The sequence below is a fragment of the Simochromis diagramma genome, unplaced genomic scaffold (assembly GCF_900408965.1).
Source record: "Simochromis diagramma unplaced genomic scaffold, fSimDia1.1 OVJJ01000321.1, whole genome shotgun sequence".
NCBI classification, from domain to species: Eukaryota; Metazoa; Chordata; class Actinopteri; order Cichliformes; family Cichlidae; genus Simochromis; species Simochromis diagramma.
Genome location: NW_024386772.1, coordinates 2,842,180 through 2,866,762, shown reverse-complemented (window position 1 = coordinate 2,866,762; position 24,583 = coordinate 2,842,180). Strand labels below are relative to the sequence as shown.

The window sequence follows — 24,583 nt, the reverse complement described above, 5'->3', positions numbered from 1 at the left end:
AATAAAATCCTTAATCTTAAAAAAAAGTGTCCATTAATACAAATGGCTATTGATGCATATGGAATAAAAACTGAGACCTTGTGATTGAATGAGTCGGAGCAAAACATGAGACAAAGTAGGTTTGATTTTAAAATTGTTTAATGCTGCTCTAAAACTGAAGACAGACAAAAGGTAAGACCAGAGAAGAAGAAGAAAAAGAGGCTGTCACTGGGACAAAAAGGAAAGACTAGACGTGCTGGATGTTCTGGGTACTAAACATTTAGATGTTCTGCTAAAACGAGCTGCTTGGTGCAGATTAGCATCATGCTGCTGAAATTCTACAGGATGCTATTTGTGTCAAAATAACAAAAAGTCAAATTTAGTTCAATATTTCTATTTCTGTTCAGAATTTTACAGAAACATTTATTGCATGTTATCATTTGCCATCCTGAGAAGTTATAAAATAACTTGTATATAAATTAAATCATTGCACTCTGGTTCACTTTTCTCACCAAAAATGATGAAACTGAAAAGTGACCCAGGAGCAAAATCTTGATCACTGATAGAAAGGTGGGAAAATTGTAACCAAATGCTTCATAAATGCATCTTCCAGCCTCCATTCTGCACACTTTCAATATTAATAGTTACTTATGTGCATTTCAAAGACAAGAGCAAATGTGCGCACATCCAAGCAAACTCTATTTATGTGCTAGACCAAAGAAACGATATGTTCCTACAAAACCGGGAAACATCTGCGGACTAGTTTTTAATTCTTGTTTCTGATCTGCAGCTACTGGCAGAGAAAAAACGCTTTTGTGTAGATTTTTTAAGAATGAAATTGGTACATGGAGCAAAACAGCATCAACACCTTTCCCCCTTTTTTTCTTTTATTTTGACACAAATTTATTATCCTAAATGTCTCTAAGTGGCATCTTATAAGCTTCAAATGTGTAAAGTTAGAAGTGTATAAGTGTTAGTGTTGATTTATAATTACTGAAAGCATCTGCTGACCTTTAGAAAACAGGAGACCAGCGTCTTATATTTTCATGCCAGCAATTAAATGAAGTGATGTTGATGTTATATAATCAATCCCACAGGTGTCCCCTTCAATTAAAGTCCTCAACTCTGGAGCTGTGGTTGTGTGAGAAGTTATAAGTGTTAAATAAGCTGCTCAATTACTCTGAGACATAAATACTTTAAGCTAAAGCATCTAGAGAATTTATGCCACTCGTTAAGCCGTGTTTATTTTAATAGGTGTTAACATGCTATGGTATTAATGTGAGAATCGATGAACTTTTATATATCTGCACTGGTGAAGTGCACTCTGTTACTCGCCCTGTCCCTCCTGGGCCTGGAAAACAAGCAAATTGATGCAAAAAACAATAAATTTTTTAACCATTTATAAGAAAACACGAAGCTGTTACTTTCCAGAGTGCTTGCTTCTGTCATATTTCTGCCCTAAACCTAACATGGTGGGGAGTGTATGCCTGTTATTCTTTCAGAGGAACAGCTGAACACTCGTAGCTACAGTCTACATCGAATGCAGTACCTTCGAGCCTATTTCACGGCTCTTGGCTCTCATCTTGTTGGCCAGAGATTCGGCCATGTCAGCTCTCTCCTCGGCCTCCTCCAGCTCATGCTGAACCTTCCTGAATCTGGCCATGTGCACATTGGCCTGCTCCTCCTGGGGAACAATTGTTTTCAGTGTGATGGCGCTCTGACACTTCACTGTATCTCTGAATATATTTGTGCCGACAGTGATTCACTCACAGCTTCTTCAGCTTGTCGCTTGTAGGCTTTCATCTTGCTCTGGAGTTTGTCCACCAAATCCTGCAGCCGAATGTTGTTTTTCTTGTCTTCCTCGGACTGAAAACACAAGATGAACATCTCTTACAAACAGGAGAGACAAGAAAAGACAAATATCCATTCTCATTTTCTTAACTGCTAAAAACACCAGCTAACTTTACCTGATAGGTTAACTCTTTGATTTTCCTCTCATATTTTCGGACTCCTTTGATGGCCTCGGTGGAACGTTTTTGCTCGGCTTCAAGCTCGTTCTCCAGCTCGCGGACCTGGAGACGTGAGGAAGTAGATTTTAATGTTACAGTGAGCTTTCAGTTTTCTGTAGGGCTTTGATTTAACTGAAAATGTGTAAAAATGTTTACAACCAACTTTAACAGCACAGTTTTCATGCTCAGTACACTCATGTGAAAACAAAAGTGTATCCTTTTTAAAGTCGGAGGTTTTCCATGTCAGGACATAAAAAATGTAAATGAATTAAATACAACCTCAGATGCACAGCAGCACGTGAAATACTACACCGTGTCGTAACTAACGAAAGCAAAGACGCAACGATTCACATGATTCAGCAGCTGTTTGACTCTCCTTCAGCAGCAACAACTTGGTCAGTCCCTCAATTTGCTGTGGAGGAATTTTAGCCCACTCTTCTTTAAAATGTTGCTTCAGTTCATTGAATTTTACAGCACTGGTTCATGCACCGCTGTCTGAAGGTCCCATCACAGCAACTCGGTCAGGTTTAGGTCTGAACTGGGTCATTGCACCACTTTGATTCTTCAGCTGTTCTGTTGGAGATTTGCTGCTGCTGTGCTTGGACCATTGCCCTGTTTCATTAGGACAATGAACTCCTCTTTGTACCAATGTGTTGACTCTAGAACACTTTGGTATAAAGAGGAGTTCATGATCACCTCAATGACTGCAAGGTGCCCAAATCAACAGCCTTCCACTCCCGTGCTAAAAGCTGCTATGGGGTGTTTGGTTTTGTGCACTATGGTCAAACGTCTCCATTTTAGTCTCACCGGTCCAAAGGACATTGTTCCAGAAGTCTTCTAGTTTGTTCAGCTGCACGTTTGCAAACCTAAACCACGCTGCCCTGCTCTTTTTAGACAGATGAGGGTTTCTCGTGGGAACCCTTCCAGACAAATACAGTCACGAACATTTAGCATGCTAACTGATGCCCATAGAGTCTGCAACGAAGCTCGTGGATTGCAAAGTCTGACTTTGGGGTAAATTTGTTGGGAAGGCCGGCAGCTCTGTCTTAAATGTTTTCCACATGGTGAATAATATTTTTCTTTGTAAAATTGTTTAGAAATGGCGTGATGACTCTTTTCAGACTCATGGGCACCAACGATTACTCCTCTAAAATCATTACTGATGTCTTTCCTCCTTGGAGCCTTGTTAACACATCTGAATCCTACAGACCAGCAAAATGCCAAAACTTCAGCTTTTACAGAGGTGCTTATTTTTTTGCTGATGATCAATGAATTAAGTACATTTGATTACCTGCACATAGCTGCTACTTTCCCCCTTAATTCCCGTGGAAACAGTAAGGGCATATTTAGTTTTTTCACATACTGCTTCTGCATTTTGGATTATTTAATTAATTTTAAATAAATACAGACACAGTGCATTACATAATCTGTTGTTATTCATCTGTGGTTGTATTTGTCTCATTTTAAGACCTGCTAAGGACTTAGCGAAGATTATCTTACACTCTTTAGAATGAAAAAAGGGTTGTTAGACCACCTACTGTACCACAAACCTGTTTCAGTTTCATTTTTAAATGTGTTCTAAGAATACAAGTGGTTTGACATTTAGTAGTTTGCATATTTTATGCAGATTCTTATAAATTAACTTCTAATTAATTAAAGCATATTAATGGAATTTTATTCCCACTGTTAAAATGTAATTTCATAGCCATACACACCCTGGCCTCCAATTTCTGAAGCTGCTTCTTTCCACCCTTCATGGCCAAGTTTTCAGCCTCATCCAATCGGTGCTGAAGGTCTTTCACCGTCACCTCCAGGTTCTTCTTCATCCTCTCCAGGTGAGCGCTGGTGTCCTGCTCTTTTTTCAGCTCTTCCGCCATCATGGCAGCCTAGAGACACCGAACCATGAGCACATCACATCTTTATGATAATCAAACGTGTGATAACTCAAATAAAAGCCCTGTAAGAGCGTCATACATCAGTAATGGCTTTCTTAGCCTTCTCCTCGGCATTCCTGGCCTCTTGAACGGCTTCTTCTATTTCACAGTGAAGCTGAGTTACATCCGCCTCAAGCTTCTTCTTGGTGTTTAGAAGGCTTGTGTTCTGGAAAAGATAATTAAAAAAAGACTGTGACCTGTAAATCCCGCAGGTCAGAATGGGTTGTTGAACAGGTGAGCAGCCTACCTGAGAATGCAGAAGTCCCGCGCGCTCGCTGGCATCGATCAGTTCCTGTTCAGCCACTTTTCGACTGCGCTCCGTCTGCTCCACAGCAGCTCGAAGCTCTTCGATCTCGGCCTGCATCAAGGCCGTTCTGCGCTCCATCATGGCTACTTGTTCCTTCATATCCTCCTGTCCTCTCACAGATTCATCCAGGTGGATTTGGGCATCCTGGAAATGCATTCAGGTGAGCGTCCAGTTAATTTGTCTTTGCCCACCTGAGAGATCTCACTGACCAACACTTGTCTAACTTGAGCATCAGGTCACAATTTACAGTGTATGGAACAGCTTGGTCATCAGCTTGGTTATAACTTAAGCTAATTTAGCTTCCTATTCGTATGAGGCAGGTTCCTATGTGAACTAAACTGATATTCAGGTTCGGTAACATAAACATTTAGTGGCAGCAGTCTTCCAGCTGGGTGTCTTTAAATCAAAAAAGCGATAACCAAAGGAGCTCGAGTGAAACATGTTAACATTTGTATTTCATGTTAATCCGAGAAAGAATTATTTTGGGCTTTTGTCACTTTTATTAGGTTTTGTTTGTATTAAAAGGTGACAGAGAGAGAGGGTCTCGAATCGAATCTGGGTTTCTTCATTTGGCCTGCTTCACTGTTGAGCTAAAATTGTGCCCTGGTCTAATTTTTGGCTCTTCAAGCTTCAGCCACACAGGCCTAGAGACCCGTCGGCAACCTTCTGGAAACCTCCGGTTGCTAGGGAGAAATGTTCATTCTCAGACTGGTGAGTGGCTGCTTGAGGTGAAACTGGTTGCTAAGAGGATGCTGCAGCAAAAATGTCTGATTGCTGCGGCTACCTGTAGTTTGCATGGAACTTATATGCAAAGACTCTTGTTACTCCACTCTTATCTTCCAAACCTGTCTCTATTTTGCTTTTGCAAACACGCTTTCAGTATTTCAGCCAGTTCTTAAAGTTTTGCATGAAAAAAAAAAACCCTTTTGTGAATGTTATAAAAGTATTAATGTGTGGTTGTACCTTAAGTTGCCCCTGAATGTTCCTCAGGTGTTTCTGAGTCTCGGCTGCCTGCCTGTTAGCATGGTTCAGCTGGATCTCCATCTCGTTCAGGTCTCCCTCCATCTTCTTCTTCACCCTCAGAGCGTCGTTCCTGCTGCGGACCTCGGCGTCCAGAGTGGCCTGCATGGACTCCAACACTCTCTGATGGTTCCTCTTCATCTGGTCGATCTCCTCGTCTTTCTCCGCTGATTTCCGGTCGACTTCAGCCTTCATCTGGTTCAGCTCCATCTGTGCATGCAGGATCTTCGACTCCTCCTGCTCCAGGGAAGCCTTAAAAACATTTCGGTTGCGTTTCACACTGTAATGGTAAGAATGCAGTATTTTTCTGATTTTCCTCACTTCCTTTTGAGTTATACCTCAGCTTCTTCCAGCGCAGCCTGCATGTCATATTTCTCCGTTTCCACCTGCTTCTTGAATTTGTCGAGCTCGTGAATCGTCTTTCCGCTCTCCCCAAGTTGTTCTGTTAAGTCTGAGATCTCCTCTATGTGTTGGAAAATCAGAATTGCAAGAAATTTCCAAAAAACTCTTTTAAAGTTGTTGATCCACACAAAACATTCTGATCTGACTCACGCTGCAGGTTTTTATTCTCCCTCTTCACCGTCTCCAGATGATCCAAAGCTTCCTCATATGAGTTCTTCAGTTTGAAGAGCTCGGTGCTCAGAGATCGACTCTCTTTCTGAGTTCCCTCGAGCTCAGCCTGAGACTCCTCGTACTTCTGCTTCCACTCAGTCAGAATCTGAGCTCAGGGAGACATTCGCTGGTCAGAATTAATGCTGTAATATGTGTGTGATAATTAATATAATAAATACATAATACCTTGTCAAAGTTTCTCTGCTTCTTGTCTAGTGTAGCAGCTAAGCTGTTGGATCGTTCCACATCCACCATCAGGTCCTCCATTTCATTCTGAAGCCGTTGTTTGGTTTTCTCCAGAGAGGCGCACTTTGAGTTCACCGCCTCGATTTGTTCTTCAGCCTCTTGCAGACGCTGGGCAAGCTTTTTCCTGTCAGAAGTTAAACCACTCGTTTCAAATCAAAAAGTCTTAGTTTTTCTTTTGTGTGTTGTGTTGGTGTTTTAGGACACATTTTTTTCAGCCTTTATTTAACAAGGAAGCAAACTACTGGAGATTATGAATGTCATCTGTGAGAGGGCCCTAGATATCACAAGGTTAGGCAGCATTAACTAAGAAACCAAAGTTCCCAGAGAAACTCCGGGTTCAAATCCAGGACCCTCCTCTGTGAAGATAAAGATGGCGAGAGGCCATCCAGCCATGAGCACGGTATAATTCTTCCTCAGCACTTTTAACACCTCCATGCTTTTGTCTCATGTAGACTAGACTCACTAACTTTACTGCAACCAATCAAATATTAGCAGCTGTTCCAAAATGCTGCAGTCCAGACTTTACCTTAAAGCTCCAGTTTTAGTCTCATTCACTTCTCACCTTTGTATTAAAATAGGTTTTCTTCTTTTTCTTTTTTTAACTATTTTTTAATCTTCCTAATCCTCCACCTCAAGTGAAGGAGCGAAGTCAAATATTAATCCTAGCCTCATATTTCTACAGGAATTGGCCCATCGGCTTGGTGAGGATAATGGAAAGTTTTATGGGGTCATGTATGATTTTTTTAACATTTTGATTTTATTGTAATTTTCCATTTCTAATTGTGATAATTTACAGTGAAACACATCTAACAGGTCTTTCAGCCTTTTCCCTGAAAAATGATTGAAAACCACAATTAATCACATGAGAACATTTTAGAAAACCTGTCATGGATGGAGGAAACGTTACAGACCCCCCCAAATAACATTACAGGTTTCTAAATTAGTTCAAATCTTTCTGTCTTTTTAAATAACTGGTCTTTTCAGATAAGGTCCCGTGAGGTCAGAAGTGGCAGAGAGGACCTGAATCCAGGTTAACGCAGGGTTCATGTTTTTCTTTGGGTTGACAACCCGGAGCTTTGGAAGCTTGTGCCCCCCACACCATCCTCTTGCAGCAGTCTAACAGTCCTATCTTTTTAGATTTAGTTATGCTGATTGTAGCTGACTGTAGATGCACTAAATCAAACCAGTTTTTTCCTTTCTTGTTAATGATGATGTGGAAAATTAAGTGTTGTGCTTTGTTAGAAGCAAAAATAAATTATGAGTAGTAATGTGCATTTACTTGTTTACTCATTATTATATCAAAGTGCTTAAAACTGAGCGATATTTAGTCAAAGCATGATGCACTGATCCGTTCTCGTTGTTTAATTACTTTGCCTCCTCGAGCTCTTCGGTGCGTTGGATGGCATCAGTCTCATATTTGTTCCTCCAGAGGGCCACCTCCGAGTTTGCCTTAGACAAACAGCGCTGCAGCTCGGCTTTGGCCTCCTGCTCCTCCTCGTACTGCTCCCGAAGGAGATCGCAGTCGTGACGAGCTGACTGCAGACTGTGAGCCAGGGCGTTTTTTGCCTGCAGAGGAACACATCAATATGAAACACCGTGCGTGAAAAGAGTAAAGTAAACCAGCTGTTTGCAGGTGTGGGCGCTGATTACCTTCGTTTCCTCCTCTATCAGTCGTTTCAATTCATCAATCTGTGTTGTGAATCCCTGTTTGCCTCTTGTCAGTTGGGAGATGAGACTTTCTCTCTCTTCCATTTGTCGGGATAATTCAGCTACAGCAGACAAAGGAGAGAAGAAGACTTTTTAATTAAGGCTCTGTCATTTTATCGACTCCAATAAAAGGAGGAATTACCGTTCTCAGTCTGAAAGCGGGCTCTCTGATTGCTAAGGTCAGAGATTTGCCGCATGTTTTCATCGTTTTTAGTTTTCAGCTCCATGAGTTGATCTTCGAGTGAGCGACACATCTTCTCCAGGTTAACCTGTGAGAATATAAATGAACACAAATGAGATATTCAAGCTGTTAAAACTGTTCCTCTTGTCACACTAAAACTAATTAAGATGGACTTATAGTGTGCTTTATTATTTTCTTCTTATATATTCTTAAAAGCACAGTTTTAACTCAAGGTCAGGCTTCAGGGTGCTCTAAATGTTCTGTTTCAGGGAGTTTTTTTCTACTTTTCTTCTCTATCCGGTCGTTAAGTCTGACGTCACTAGCCGTGTCTGGGCCTAAACTCCGCTGCAGGTCCATATATCAAACGATCACTATGGCATTACTGAGAGTTGAAAAACTGTCTAAAGTCTTTCATCTTTAATAAAATGATCAGCGTTCTGCTCTACCAGGTGTAACAATTGAGTTTAACATCCAGGCATCCATGAAAACGGAATTTATGACATTTAACGGAGTTAGAAGTTAGCTCGCTAGCTTCTATCTAAATACAATATAGCATGTCCTGACTGCGGGGTTTTGGAAACAAATTAAAACGTACAGCTCTGATATCACTTCCAACATAAATGAAGACAGAAAACTAAACAGCAGTGATGTTTGTAGGGTTACTGAAGTTTGGCTAGCTGGTATATAATGATGTGCTACGTGACCGCTAGCTACACGGCTATGTTAGCATAATATAAACAAGCTAACTTTTTTTCCACTCGATAAAAGTTAACGTGAGTGTTCTCGGTGGTCAGGAACAAATGTAATTGCATGGCAGGATGCTGTAAAAGGACCAAACTTCAGCCAGGAGAACAACTGAGATAATCCATCCACAATACGAGGTTAGTCATTCATATACTGCTGCATGGGCTGGGCTGTAGTTACATCCTAAGGTTTTAAAACTGAGCTTAAATAAATGATTAGCGGTAATAAAAGACGAGGGAGGTCAACAGGGATCACTGACTGTTTTAGGAGCTTTTTGAGATTAAATAGAAGAAAATACAAAACATTAAACATGTTAACAACACAAAAGCCATATTAAACGCAGACTACTTTAGGCCCGGAAGTAGGATTCGTCACGTCATCACTTAATGACCGGATATGATGTTGACAAGACTGAATATACCTAACATGATATTCTCAGAAGCTCCACCCGCCTGCCAGGATTGAAGCATAAGAATAAGACGAATAAGCAAAATATCCTCAAAACTGTGGCTGAACTACTTGAGCAAAGCCTAAGGATGAAAAAGTGGAGTTCAGCAACATCACCTTTGCTTTTGCAACAGTTTCCATATTGCTGGCCAGATCATCAATCTCCATCTTCAGTTCACTCTTCTCCTTCTCCAGCTTCTGCTTGATTCGTTGGAGGTTGTCGATCTGCTCACCCAGCTCGGCCATGCTGTCCGCCTGCTTCTTGCGTAAAGCCGCCGTCGTGGCCTCATGGTGCAGCGTGGACTCCTCCAGGTCGCGCCGCAGTTTGAGGAACTCAGCCTCGTGCTTCTTGTTCATCTCGATCTGGGCGGCGGTAGCTCCTCCGGCCTCCTCCAGCCTCTCGCTGATCTCATCGAGCTCCCTGGTGAGGTCAGACCTCTGCTTCTCGATCTTGGCTCGGACCGCCCGCTCGGCCTCAACTTCTTCCTCCAATTCTTCAATGCGAGCCTGAAAGCAGAAAAACACAACACACGATATCACCGAGACTTAAACAGGTCATTTCTAACAGTGTAATTAATTTATGGTCTAACTCTGAACTTCATACATGGAGCTCCTTGATTTTCTTCTGGAGCTGGTTGTTTATAGCTTGCTCGTCCGAAATTTTGCTGAGCAGCTGGCTGTTTTCAAATTCCTTTCTGTGAAGATAAGAAGATATGAAGTATTTAATCAGTTCATTTCCACTTGAACACAAAACCACTGCAAAAGTTTACTTCTTAATTTTCTCCTCAGCTTGTTGTTTGTCATTTTCCAGGTCCATGAGGGATTCCTGCGTCAGCTTCAGATCCCCCTCGAGCTTCCGTTTAGCTCTTTCCAGGTCCATGCGGATCTTCTTTTCTTGCTCCAGTGAACCTTCAAGCTTTACAAGCAAAGTGCACAAAGTTAATTGAGATATTTAGCGACACCAGGGTCTGAAAGTAGTCACACCAGCTCACGTCATCCACTTGCTGCTCCAGCTTAGACTTGGCTTTGGTCAGAGTGTTGACTTTGTCCTCCTCTGCTTGAAGGTCATCCAGTGTTTGCTGATGAGCCTCTTGGAGAGCTTTCTTCTCCTTGCTGAGTTTGGTCATGTTTTCATCCTGACCAGCCAGCTCCTCCATCAGGTTTTTAACCTGCAATAGGTCATAGGTCACCGCTATGAACATCAGAGTACAAACAGAAAATAATCCTAGAGCACACAATGAGTGAGTCCTCCTAGAGTGAAACAGTAGATGGATTTTTGTCACATGACTTTGTTAATAGAGCACTAATAGAGGGTGAAGGACGGGCATTAACTTCTTGGTCTAAAACACTGCATACATTTAAATGGCCACCAGGGGGCAATATCTGTGAAACTACACTTCAGCTCTGTACTTTCCTGATGACTTCCTGTGTTCAGTCTTGCACTTTGAGTTATATTGAATAAAAGTCAAATATATAACATTTGTCGCAGCGGTCCTTTGATGAATAAAGGTAAATATGTCTCACTAAACTAAAGTTATGTCTCTGTTCCCATTTTGCCACTTTGGACTGAATCCGGGCTTCAGATTAGATCTAAGATGTTCACGAGGTTGTGAGACTTGCTGGTAGAAGATCTTGGGACCTAAAAAGCAGCTGTAAACATGCGAACATTATCATTTAGCTCTTAGCAATCGTGGTGTCTAAGTGCATAGAGCTGCGACAAGGCAGCCCCTTGTTGTTTTTGGTAATCTTGATCTATATAAAAGCAGAAAAGGCAAGGTGAAAAGCATTTTACTGATACCACTCATGTATTTGTGCAGATTGTGCAAAATAAATCCACCAACTTGACGGTGTTTCTACATGAACTGCCATTAAGTTTGATCAGGTTTTCATATTTCATGTGAAAGTGTTCGACATCAAAAATGACAACGCTTCATGTAGAACAATTCACAGAAGATTTTTCCTCCCTATCACCAAAACTAAAACGTCCATTAAAAGTCACAAACCTTGTTTTCGGTAGCATGTTTCTCCTTCTCAACTTTAGCCAGCGTGAGCTCCAGGTCATCGATGTCTTTTTTAAGCTCAGAAGATTCGTCTTCGAGCTTCCGCTTCTTGGCGGTCAACTCTGCGTTCATCTCCTCTTCGTCCTCCAGCCTCTCCGACACCTCTTTGAGTTTGGCCTCCAGCTGAATTTTGCTTTTGATCAAACCTTCGCATCTCTCCTCTGCATCACAAAGATTTTCAGAGTCCTGAGAAAATGAAATGATATATCAGCATTAAAAACGAGTGCGTGAACTCTGATTTGACTGACTGGATGTTATTTGACACTTACAGCTTGTACTTGCAGGAGGAGGTTATTTTTCTCCTGCAACAGAGAAACCATTTTCTCTTCGAGCTCCTTTCTCTTGGCCTCTGACTTTGCCAGATCGTCTTTACACTTGACGAAGTCTTCTTTCATTGTTGCCATCTCCTTTTCAGTTGCTGCGCTTTTTAGAAGTGGCTTTATTTTAAAGAACAGCTTCATCCATGGCCAGTGTTTGACATTCATGAACGAGCGCAGGTTATACTGGAGAATCCAGATGCAGTCTCTGAAAAACATACAGTTTTTATTCCCTGCAGTGGTTGTTTTTTAGGATTACTGAGGAGTATTTGTAATGATGGGCCACCTTTGTGCGATTAAATTGTTGAATTCTTTTCTCATCAGATAGCCACGACACAGAGCTTGAGTCTGGGTCACAAGAGAGGCCAGCTTTTCATCTCGCAGCTCCTCTAGAGTGCCGAGTAAGCCAGCTTTAAAGAATACCTGCAAACAATATGGCGTATGAACAGATCAGTTTGTACCTAAAAGCTTTTAGAACTTCACAGCACTCTGGACAAACACCTTTGTGGTACCAAACCGGTACTGTGTGTGGTCAATGTCAATCGAACCAAGAAGCTTCTCAGAAGCCTTCTTTCCATCGATGAACTGTCCCTCTGGGATGGCACTGGCATTCAGGATTCTGTATCTGTTGGATGTGGATAAATGGGAGCAATCATAAACACTAATGATTTAGTTAAATGCTCATTATTAGCTGTTTTTGAATTGTAATCAGTGCCAACCGCTGCTTAAAATCGGCATAAAGGATCCTGCTGGGGAATCCTTTCCTGCAGATCCTGATGCCCTCCAGCACACCGTTACAGCGCAGCTGGTGAATGACCAAGTGGTTGTCCATTACACCTGCAGTGAAGTTGACACAACAGATTATAATAATCAGGTAATAATTTGCATTATTTTTGTCTTAAATAAGTGTTTTCTTTCATGTGTACCTGGTTTTTTAATCTCATTTGGAATCAAGCATCTGACAAAGTGAGGATGTGTGCTCCTCAAGTTGGTCATTAGCTTTCCGAGATTTTCCTGCAGAAGAACAATTACCAGATCTCTGAGGTTATCACACATTTAGAATAAAGGTGCAAATAATCCAAAATCAGTTCAGTTCAGCATTCACACCGGGCACACATAACTTGGAAAATTAGACTATCAAAAGGAATCGCGGACTCGTCCTCTTGGGAAATGAGGTCAAATTTAAAGGTCCTTGACATCCAAAAAGAGACTCTATAAAACTTGTCAAAAAGCCAACATTTGTCAAGTGGAGTGATGTCAGCGACCTGACCTGAACATGAATCTTTTTGAGCAGATTTGATCAATGAGCAGTTTTTATGTTTTGGTTTTACTGAAAACAAGAGTTAGGGATATCCCATCCATTAGACCAACAACTTAAAAAACAACAACCGAAGTAAACACGAGGAGGCTTTGCCACGATTATGGACACAAATTTCTCTAAGACCAACCCAACAAGTCATTAGTATTCAATTTGTGTTGCTTACTGGAGGATCACCACCCCTAAAAATCAAAACAGTGAAAGTTAACTTTCCACAGATCACTTCTGTACCCTGAAAACAGCAGACACTGTCTGAAATGAGCCTCCCTTCTTCTTTCCTCCCTTCTTTCCACCTTTGCCTCCTCCAGCATCACCACCTGATTCTGCAAAGAAGGAACAGAAATATTAGTTTGCATGTCTAAGGTTTGAAGTTCCCACTGATTTTCAGATTCAGGAAGTTTATTTCTGTGTGTGAAGCAGATATAATGCACCTGCTTCTGCACTGGAAAAAGAGGCATACAAGTACGACAACAGTTTCATTGATGACTTCTGGTACAGCTGCACCACCGACTCGTTCAGTGGGTCTTTGTTCTTCTCCAACCACCCGCTAATGTTGTAATCCACGGAGCCGGCATAGTGCACCAAGGAAAAGTGCGCCTCAGGTTTGCCTTTGACAACCTTTGGTTTCTGGAAAGCACTTGTTTTGCCAAGATGCTGGTCATAGAGTTTGTTCTTAAAAGAAGCATCTGAGGCCTTGGGGAACATGCACTCCTCTTCAAGAATAGAGAAGATGCCCATTGGCTGTTGAATACATAATGGAAACACATGAGATACGGTGTCCAAAATGAGATCTGATCCATTTATATCAGAATGTTTATCCCACCTTTTCAATGAGCTCAATGCAGGCTGCCAGGTCCATACCAAAGTCAATAAACTCCCAGTCGATCCCCTCCTTTTTGTATTCTTCTTGTTCCAGCACGAACATGTGATGGTTGAAATACTGTTGCAGCTTCTCGTTGGTGAAGTTAATGCAGAGCTGCTCCATGCTGTTGAACTACAACAAGAACCCAGAATTCAACAAATAGGAAAGAGAGTATATTTGACTGCGAGAGTCGAAACTTACATCAAATATCTCAAATCCAGCGATGTCCAACACACCGATGAAGAACTGCCTCGGCTGCTTTGTGTCCAACATCTCATTGATCCGAATGACCATCCATAAGAACATCTTCTCATAGACAGATTTGGCCAGAGCACTGACTGCATTGGCGACCTTTTTAGTGATACAAAGTAGGTGAGAAAATACTGTGTGGGAAAAACAAAAAATACAATTATAGATAGCTAAAGGCTGTAAAGGAAAGTATACCAAGGTAATCTGGGCTTCTTGCACTTTATCCAGTCTATAATAATGTTCAGGCTAGTGAGCCAGTTCATTAAGGGGACACTGACATCAGTGCAGGGTGATTTTGTACACTAAAAAAATGAAACATCACTATTGTTGGTTTTGAGGAATCCTCTTGTACTCCTAACTCATAATAAACCCACTAGATTAGTGTTAGTATTAATTTGACCCGACTCAATGAAAATCAGTTGAGTTAACCTGCAATAATACAATATTTCACTGAAATAACACAAATAACTTAAGTAAACCCAAACTGTTTCCTTAACACATTTGTGTGGAACCACTTTTTAAAGTAAATCCCCCCCAAATTTTTTGAGTGTAGTTTTTGCCAGATGATACATTTTTATTTGTCTGCTAATTACACAAGGACATAGTCCAAGAGCTGTTAGCTAGGTCACACTAGAGGAAACCAAAAAGGTGGGCAACCTCCTGTTGACTAGGAAAAATCAGTAGTTGCCCAGTGACTGTATTGGTGAAGGTTTGGAAATGATTGACAAATTCATAAAAGCAGACAGACTGGCAAATGTTTCAATCAGTCTGAGTCAGCGTGCACCAATGAGTGCAACTCGTCTTCAATGTGTCTCTTAAAAGCAATATTGGACCAACTGACTGTATTATGGTTATATATGGTTATGCATCTGTCCTGCAGCAACTGTGTCACTGTGCATGGAAGAGTTTCTGTTTCAGGACTATGGTGTTCTGGCTTGACTATAAATAATAGTTTATGTGTATGTAGACAACAACAGATTTGATATTTTTGCACATTTATCATAGTTAATTATCAAATTACCATAAACAGCTTGCATTAAAATTACAAGCTGATATTCAATCACACACTGATTTGTCTTACTGCCATTTTAGATTCATTATACAAGGTTGCAATAATTTTGTGCAGCAGTCTCCAGCCACCGTTTAGCATAACTGTATGACTGGGGAGAACATTACACTAACATCACTTTATGACATTTTAATACATGGCAATGACATCATTGTGGCTGGACTTTAAAGGAATTGTTCATATGGTCTGAAAGAAGCTTATTTTGAGTTCCTTTATAAGGACTCAGTCTTTGACAGGTGATGATTGACTTAAATGTCAGACTCGGAAAGCAGTTCTGCTCGAGCAAAGACCAATTAATGTTGTTTTTGATGGGGCTTTGAGACTTTTTACTTTAGTAAATTGGCATCCAACTGCAGTCCATCTCACCTGCGCTGCTCTTCTTTTCTTGCTATTTTGCATGTATATAGAAAGGTGCCCAAGCAAACAAATGCAGGAAGATTATGCCTACAAAAAAGCTGTATTCTGTCTAAGCCCTTGAATCCGCATTATGTATTTCTTACACAGAGAAATGTGAGTCCTTGACAGTCTAGTTAGTACAACTGTTGCAATCATTAGTTGCTATTTATCTTAGACTGGAAAATGTTATCAGTATTTTTAATTCCACCTGGGGGCCTAACAAGTGAGGCAGGCAACTCTATCTGCCAAAACAAATGTAAAATCCAAAGAGATTTTATTAAGCTCTGAAGCTTATCCCTGATTCAGCAAAGTAGTGGAAATGAACTTCACAGGGATGATCAAACACCGAATCTCCCTGATTAGGTGGAATAATGGGAACCAGTGAACATCTTACCAGCACCTAACAGGATTCATCACATTAAAGTCCATTAGAAATTTTTGTACTGTGATCTTTGCATACTTTTCATTTTCTATTTTATTTTTGTCATTGTGTTTTATCTTGGAGTCCTTGGAGATGACAGTTCTTATGAAACATTCATGCCCTTCACACAGATCTGACTCTGATCACAGGATTTGTTTTCCAGCTGATGTGAGGAGGATAGCGACGACACTTCTCTTTGCATCATTCCCTCCCCTCTGGTGCAATAATTTAAACTATCAGTCCAAGCTATCACGCTTTAAGAGTCTTTATGCTGTTACTGTACCTGAGGGACTGTCTGACCTTTGGTGACATATTCATTCCCCACCTTCACTCTGGGGTAGCAGAGTCCTTTCAGCAGGTCGGCAGAGTTCAGCCCCATGAGGAAGGCGACTTTGTCTGCCACTGAGAGACAAAAGGACTTCTTTGACATAAAGACATTCATGGTGTGTTTATTGATAATGAAAAGGCAGAAGGACTCACCCTCAGTGCCATCGGGCTCGGCCTGCTCCTCACGCTGCTTCTGCTTGAACTTCATGTTCCCATAATGCATCACAGCGCCAGTCAGTTTGTAGATGGAGACTTTTTCTTCACTGCTGAAGCCCAGGATGTCAATGGCAGTCTGTGAAACATGACAAATAATGAGCTAAAGTTTAAATTTGTATGTCACTGCAAATGATTAGAACTGCAGAGCTGACTCACGTCCGTGGCCACCAGCTCTTCTATGTCATTGATGCTGGCCACAGAAATCTGCCCCTGACTGATCATGGGGAAGTCATACGGGTTTGTTGTTATGAGGAGCATTTCTGAGGAGAAACAGAACATTTCTTATAAAAATGTCTTAAAGTTAAATCATGCTTTAAGACCTAATATGCTCACATTACCTATAAGCTCTGGCTTGTGCCCGGTCAGTATCTGATAGAAGATGTGGTAGCTCCTCTCTTCAGACAACTGGAAAGTCACTCTTGACTTTTCCAGCAGATCTACATGGATTTACAGGAAATAATTAACAATCCTGACCATCTAATACATGTTGTTTAGATAGCATGTACATATGTTTGCAACTCATTTAACTGTTCCTCAAATTAAATCTTTTTTTTTTGTTTTTGCTTTGTTTTATCATATTTTGACTTTTTTAAACGACCTTAAGTCATTGTAAACCCATGCAGGTTTTTATGTTTTTGGCTATTGTGTTACGCAAATTGAGATTGCATGTAATTAAATGTGCTATATAAATAAAATTGCCATTATATGAGGATGAATCAATTACGTAAAAGCAAACTTACAAGTTTCTATATCAGCAGAAGACAGTTTTCCTGTAGTTCCGAAGTGAATTCGGATAAATTTGCCCTGTAAAAACATAAAGCCTGTGAAAACCCTCAAAGAAAACATAATACAAATGTCATCCATTGGATTTATACCCACCAAAACCCACCAAACAATTAAATTACACATCTTTCACTATTCGGTTTTCGCTGATTTAAAAACGTACAAATCTTGAGGAGTTATCGTTCCTCACAGTCTTGGCATTCCCAAAGGCTTCCAGCAGGGGATTCGCTGAAATGATTTGATCTTCCAGCGTCCCCTGAAAAACAAGACCAGCACCATGTTTGGGATTTGGTATTAAATCCAGGCTTCGGATCATGAGCTGGATTCTTGTCTTACTATCACTACCTGGATTTTTCCAGCAGAGTGATCCTTCTTGTCACCACCGGACACTGCGATTGTCGCAAAGTACTGGATGACACGCTTGGTGTTGACGGTCTTTCCTGCACCAGATTCTCCACTGTGAAGACAGAATATAATACAATACTTGAAGTCGGTCAATAAAAGGAATTCATTTTGTAATGTTTTGGAATATGAGGCTCGTTTTTAGCTTCCATGCTCAGACTCACGTAATCAGGACAGACTGGTTCTCACGATCTGTTGGGGAGAACATAAATATAGTTGTACTTCAGTACAAATTTATACAAAACAGCCATGTGAACTGCTGGTTTGTCTTTAATAATCTTCTAAAAGCTCACAGAAAGTCTTTCTCTTTCTCACCTGTAAGCATATTTTGATATGCATTATCAGAAACAGAGAAAATGTGTGGCGGGGCCTCCATGCGCTTTTTCCCCCTGTAGGCTGCCACCACCTGTGGGTCATAAACTGGCAGCCACTTGTAAGGGTTCACAGTGACACAGAAGAGCCCAGAGTAGGTCTGCAGAGGAGAATATAAGTGGGACAAATCAGCGAGTCATATAGAGAGGCGAGAATGTCGTTTATTGCTTACATAAATCATCCACGCTGCATAACGATCTTTGAGGTTAAACAGCACAGAGGGCTCGTTGAGGTGCGTCATCATGGCCATGTCCTCGATCTTGTCGTACTTTGGAGGATTCATGGGAAGACAATCTTCGTCCTTAACTGTTACAATCTGTAAGAGTGGATGGAGAAGAGAAAAGGAAAGAGGAGTGATGAGATTCAGCACAATATAAAACTCAAAGAATCAGAAAAGCAAAATATTTTATTAGCTGCTACTGAGCTGGGCTTCGTTTGCTTCTGTTGTAGTTGTGTTTTGATTGTTTGTGCTATTAGTCTGTGAGGTTCATTATGTTCTAATTTTTAACAAATGATATCTCTCAGTGGGCACACGTGGCATAAACTACCTCTGCCTGGTGTGTTTATGCTCTGACACAGTGGAAAAACCACCCAAAGGAGACGGCTAAATCATTTGCTAAATGTGATTAAATTTGGTATCATGTGAGAAAAAACTTCAAAGAAAAATTTTCTCTTATAACCTGGAAGAGCAGAAGAGCATTTCTGCTTTAGGTTTATCATCTAAATGCGCATGTTTTCCTTTTCACTCTGAACAGGAGATGATTTCTTTAAATATCTGCAGCTGAGAAGTTTTGCAGAAGCACAAAATGAACTCGGAAGACCTCGTTTTGTGTTTGCAAAGACAACAAAGGACAGTTCAAACTAAAATGTCAGCAGAGGAAATCAGACGGCGATGGTTGCAGAAAGATGAAAACATTTTTAAAGAAGATCTAACAAAACTGAAACTTTTTTCTATCTGCTTTGTATCCAGAAGGACACAGCATAAAAATCAGCAAACATTAAGGAACCTTCACTGTTTTTTAAAAAAGATTATGACACTATTTTGGGGAAAATGCTCATAGACAAAATGTTACACAGTGGATAAGACAAATAATTTCAAACTCTCCTCTAAAAAATGACATTTTTTTAGCTTTACGTAAATGTATGTTTATGTAGTAGATGTATACATATTGCCACATTTGGATTTACGTGTTGCTGGTTTGTTCATCTTTGACCTTAACCTTTTTCAGAATTGGACTAAGTGGTACTGACCTTTGGGAACCTCCTCACTCCAACCCTTTCGCTACCCTCACCCCTCCATCTTTGTTCTATCTCAAGAAGTTTTGACCTTTCTTTACTATTGTCTCCCTCCTTCCCCTGCAGGAGTGATGGAGGGAGATGAGGATGCGTGATACACTGAATGCATTACCAACCTCTATCCGTGCAACCTTTTCTCTCCTCTGTTATTTCTTTTCCTTCTTCTCGCTTTCTCTCTCCTCTAACTGCTTTGGTGGAGCAACGCATGGCGCAGAAGGCTTGAAAAGTGTCATGCACGCTGGCCGTGCATTGACTTTGTCTTTGTGCTCCAAAACAAATTGTCTGACGGACTGTTGGGAGGGTCATTGACATAACTTCAGTGACCCTTCCTGAGACAGGAAGAGACTGAACAGGCTGATCTGGAGGGCCAGCTCTGTTCTAGGATGCCCTCTGGACCCAGTGGAGGTGGTGAGTGACAGGAGAATGGCGGCTACGCTGTCATCCCCGTTGGACAACATCTCCCACCCCATGCAGGAGACTCTGACAGCACTGAGCAGCTCCTTTAGTGGCAGCTGCAGCACCCACGATGTGGGACGGAGAGATTTTGGAGGTCTTTCCTTCTAACTTCTGTCAGACGCCACAATAAAGACTTTGCAGATGACCACACATGCGCAGACAGACACACACACATCCAATACACCACTATAGCCATCGCCTAGTCTCGCTGATGTGCAATATTACCGAGTGCAATTTTTCTGATACAACATAGTATTTTATTCTGTTTTGTGCAGTATGTTATTCTATTTTATCTCATTCTATTCTATAGATTCTTAATTTTTGCTGCTCTTAACTTTGTACTCTCCACTTTCTGCCATGACCAAAAAAATTCCCACAAGTGGGACTAATAAAGGTTTATCTTATCTTAAAACCCTAACCCTGACCCTGGACAACCAGACTATGTCATTTCTCTTCTTACTCAGTTGTTCTCCAAAGTCTTGGCAATCAGGAAACAAGGAAAACAGTATTTATAGCTGACACACAAAGACTAATTTTGGCCTTTTCCTTCATGGATTAAGGTTAGAGTTGCCACCTATGACGACGCCGCGTGCACAAATATTCACCTCATCAGCTTCGGTCTTCACGGTGACTTGGCCACCTTCTCTGCTCTGGACGACACCTTTGATGTACAGCTCCTTGGGTTCGGGCACGAAGCAGGCTGTTCTGGCATCAAACGGACGGTTCTGAGCCTCAATTCGCTCTTTCTCAGGTTTCCGGAGATAGATGGCTGCCGGCCCATACTGGGCCATCTCAGCATCGGTGCTCATGATGATATCTGAATTTTTAAAAGAAAAAAGGAACGTCAGGAAATTAAAAATAGTTTGCGAGAGAATGACTGTATTTTCTCACCCACCAGATATCTAGACCCAGTTCAGTTAAAAATGACAGGGCAACAAGTGATTAAAAAAACAAATGCAGTCCTGAGTCAGCACTGTTGACAGGGACCAGAAGAGTAGATGGATGGTTCCAGCAGGAGGTTGAAACTCCTTTTATCGAGATGCTGCTGAAGCAAACCGGATGCTCCAAACTTGGCAATGTCACTCTGTCCAAATGTCAATCTCTCTGCATTATCGATCTCTGCTTGACACTTAAATATGGCACAGGATCTCGCTGTGGTAATAAGAACATGTCAGCAGCAGCAGGTGATGATCCTCAAGAACTATTTTTACATGCCTTCCATACTGTCGAGACCTGTCTCGGCTCCATCTGCAGGACGCGCGTCACATTTAACGCATGATGAATCTCTTAATCGGGTTATTCAGCGTGACAGCTTTGATTTGGAGTGGGAGAATTTGTCATTGTATTTATTAATGGGCATAAACCGGACATAAACATTGTCTGCATGATGTATTGTGACTTTCACGTTCATACTGGACTCAAGGACCAGCTGCTCATTCACCTCCAAAGCACCTTGTTTGGATTAACTGGCTTAAAGTCAAGAGAGATTAAAGAACACTGTTATTTCTCCTTTTATCATATTTCATCACATTCCATTCTTTTAAAGTACAGTCCATGCACGTGCATCAAAGAAGTGTAATCTATGATCTCAGTAGCACTGACCATCACATCTTCAATGTAAGACTAGCAAATACTGATATATTCTAGCAAAAGGTCCAAAATATGGCTTTCTAAATGGTGTATTATCTGTTTTTGCACTCTATCAGATTTACATGTGCCATTAATACATATAAAATGCTTTTCAAAGGTTATCATGTCATTCTCGTCATGCCTGTTCAATGTTGTCACTTTGCATTCCAAAAACGTTTTATTTGTACCAGCGTATTTTTGCATACTAGAGAACTGGAGAGCAAGGCGGGTTAATGCTTGTTATTTTTTATGCACTAAATAAAAGTTTATCGAGCATCACCTGATAGAAAAAACAGCTTATAATTAAAGAAAAAGTCAAACAAAAATGTAAAAATTAATATTCATTAATAATTAATAACAATTCTACATTTAAATCATTTTTGTATATACCTTAATACAAACATATTGGCAGGCATTGGTTTCTGGGTCTAACTCAGTGGCACTGTGCTTTATGCTTAAATTATTCACATTTAGATGCTTCTTGGCCCAGATGACTCCTAAAGTTGGTGACAGTCAGCCACCTTGGGGGAACGTGTCTGCTTTGATTACAAGTTAACACATAACAGAGTTCAGCGTGTGCCTCACTGAAGGCCGTGTGAACATCACAGGCGTATGGAAATACACGGTGACCGCTTTGTGCCACATTTAGACTAAGCATGGGAGAGTGTCTGTAATTTAATATGTCGTCATATTAGAGGGAGAAGTGCACGGGAGCAGGTGTGAACAGCAGCTTGTCAGCTTGAAAATATATCACATCTACTCTCAAGCAGTATGGAAGAATGTATGTTTACAGGCTTTGTAATAATAACAATAATAGCAAATTGAATTAACTGAAGTGTCAAATATGAACGCATAAATCTGATAGTCAGCTTTGTCTTATATAATTTAAATGAGGCATTTTTCTTGATTCATATTTATGGTGAGATGTTGCATTTTACTCTCCAGAAAGAGCCCATTTTGATTTTTAATGCATAATAGGACCTAACAGTGGGTCCAAGGATCTCATCCCGATACCTGATGGCAGTGAGGGTGCTGTTGGAAGGCCTGCAGAGTCCCTCCATGGATTTACTTCCCCGACCGACATTGACCCACCACCAAACCAGTCATGCCCAACAATGTTCTCCAGACCCAGCAGAGGCACCAGTTGTGGGCCTGCCAATTCTGGTATTCTATGGCAAATGCCAATCAGACTCCAAGTGCCAGGCAGTTAACACAAACCCAATACAGGATGTCAGACCCTCAGGCCACCCTCATGAAGTCTGCCTCTGATTGTCTGGTCAGAGACTTTCCCACTGTGGCCTGCTGGAGGGTTAAGGGCTTCCTATGACCCTGTCCGGCTAAAGTAGCTTCCAGTTTCCTGGAATCTCCTCCGTGCTCTCAGGACTGCGCTGGAAGACACAGCAAACCTTCTTGCAACGACATCTGCGCAACCTTCGTAAGGTCTAGGTATTGCCTCGTGCTACCAGTAGTGGCATTGACAGGAAACCACTGAAAAAACAATCAGAAAAGATCATGAGGGAGTGGCCTCCACCTGTAAAACCATTCCTGTTTCTGTTCCTTCAGAGCACATGTTGCTAATTTAATTAACACCAAAGCAGCTGGAACTAATTAACACCCCCCTCAGCTACGTAACTGACCCGATGCCACACAAAATGGCTTTCTTTCATTTTTTTAAGCAGTATATATTTTGGTCAAATTTCTCATCTCTGTGAATTTTAATGAAAAGTATCCCACTGTTTCTCAGACCCTGAAAGAAAAATCACTGTTATTAAATGTTGATTTCGAAAACTCGCTCTCTATATAAAGTTTATTATGACAGTTATGAGGCCTCTCAACGCTTAGACCACAAACTGAACAAGTTTTTAATGATTAGTTTTTGTGTCTTTGTCATTGTTTTTTGTCTCTTTATGTTCTGGTTTTAAATATCTGTATAAACCTCTGATTGAGTATCCAGCAACAGTTTTAAGCTGCTGCTCCTGTGCTCGAGGTGAATGAACAATCCCACAGTGTGACTAAAATATTGATGAGCTGTTGGACACTCTTTGCCCCGTATGTCCACTTAGCATCCTGTTTCTGTCAGTGCAAACAAGTTGTCAGCTCTTCACGTTCTCCTCCTCCTCCTCCTCTCTTGGAGGTTACCTTCAGCACTTGTATGTAACCCTCCTGCGCTCAAAGTCACACATGTGCAGCGGTAATTCCAGCCCTGCTTCACACGGATTTCTACAAATGTCATGACCATAGCAGCTGCTGCTGGTCACTGCGGTGCTGACAGGAGGGGGAAAAGGTGGACTTTCGTGCGGCCAAATTAGCTGCTTTTCTGCAATGACTGATTTTCAGGCCTGTGGCGTTCAGGGCTTTTATCTCAGCCCTCTGCTTTTCTGCTGTAGCTGTGAGCCGATAATAATGTTACAGTTGAACTGGTGAGTGTCTGCAGTGCTAATGAGCAGCTTTTCAATACTGGCTGTGTGCATCGTTTTTTTGTTGAAATCCTTAGCGTGGTAGCAGCAGCTGAGTGGGAACAGGCTGTTTTACTCCATTCATTTTGTCCAATCACTCTGTATGTTTTACTGTGAGCTGTTTGCATCTTTTCTTCTATTTTGTTGTAACGTGTAAGTCTTGTTTTTAAGTTTAGTTTTGAACCCAGTAATGTTTTCCTGATTGTTGTTAGTAAGAAAAACAGAAATAAAGAATGCATTACTTTTATCATTTATTATTTTTTTAACGGACTAAGCAACAGTTCATTAATACTTTAACTGTTTTATAATTTTACAAGGGAATATTTTATTTTCATTTCTTTGCTCATAGCCGGGGCAAAGCCAAGAGAGAGGCACAACCCAACACCTGGCCGCTCCTCTGGTCACTGCAGAAGTTTATCTGTACCAGTTTTATTCCCACATATTGTTAATAAGTTCCATTTTTAAAATTGTGGACTGTCGTGTTCATTTCTGGGAGAAGATGAGCAAACTCGAAACATACGTTTTCAAAATATTTTAAACGGTTGAAGGTTAAAATCTCACAGCACCATGGACGTCCCTCTGCACTGTCACAGGCTGGATGGACAAAAGTGTGCCAACGTTTTTTAATACAATAAAAACAATACATGAATGTGATTGGTTAAAAAGTTGAGGAGGAGCCGCAGTTTAGACTTGGCTCTCCCTTTGGTGATCAGTCTGGTGTCTTGCAAATGTTTCATCTCTGCTCCAATCACATGTCTTCTTCCTGCA

At 41.1% G+C, this 24,583-nt stretch overlaps 1 protein-coding gene across 1 annotated transcript; it reads right to left on the bottom strand.

Moving 5' to 3' along the window:
• On the bottom strand, positions 1 to 20,940 carry LOC120740284 (myosin heavy chain, fast skeletal muscle-like). Its single transcript, XM_040042533.1, has 38 exons — positions 20,336 to 20,940; positions 18,151 to 18,294; positions 17,922 to 18,078; positions 17,771 to 17,798; positions 17,550 to 17,661; positions 17,368 to 17,460; positions 17,162 to 17,225; positions 16,760 to 16,858; positions 16,578 to 16,681; positions 16,359 to 16,497; positions 16,162 to 16,280; positions 13,945 to 14,094; positions 13,705 to 13,875; positions 13,325 to 13,622; positions 13,113 to 13,198; positions 12,490 to 12,577; positions 12,283 to 12,400; positions 12,065 to 12,188; positions 11,850 to 11,986; positions 11,516 to 11,771; positions 11,190 to 11,432; positions 10,179 to 10,355; positions 9,957 to 10,102; positions 9,791 to 9,881; positions 9,304 to 9,693; positions 7,957 to 8,083; positions 7,758 to 7,876; positions 7,477 to 7,673; positions 6,048 to 6,231; positions 5,802 to 5,967; positions 5,588 to 5,712; positions 5,193 to 5,501; positions 4,170 to 4,373; positions 3,963 to 4,088; positions 3,704 to 3,874; positions 1,947 to 2,051; positions 1,750 to 1,845; positions 1 to 1,663 (listed from the first exon to the last, which is right to left on the bottom strand). Exons 1-38 carry the CDS (start codon positions 20,537 to 20,539, stop codon positions 1,511 to 1,513), a joined length of 5,820 nt encoding a protein of 1,939 aa, XP_039898467.1. The 5' UTR covers positions 20,540 to 20,940; the 3' UTR covers positions 1 to 1,510.
• Between the last annotated feature and the right edge of the window lie 3,643 nt (positions 20,941 to 24,583).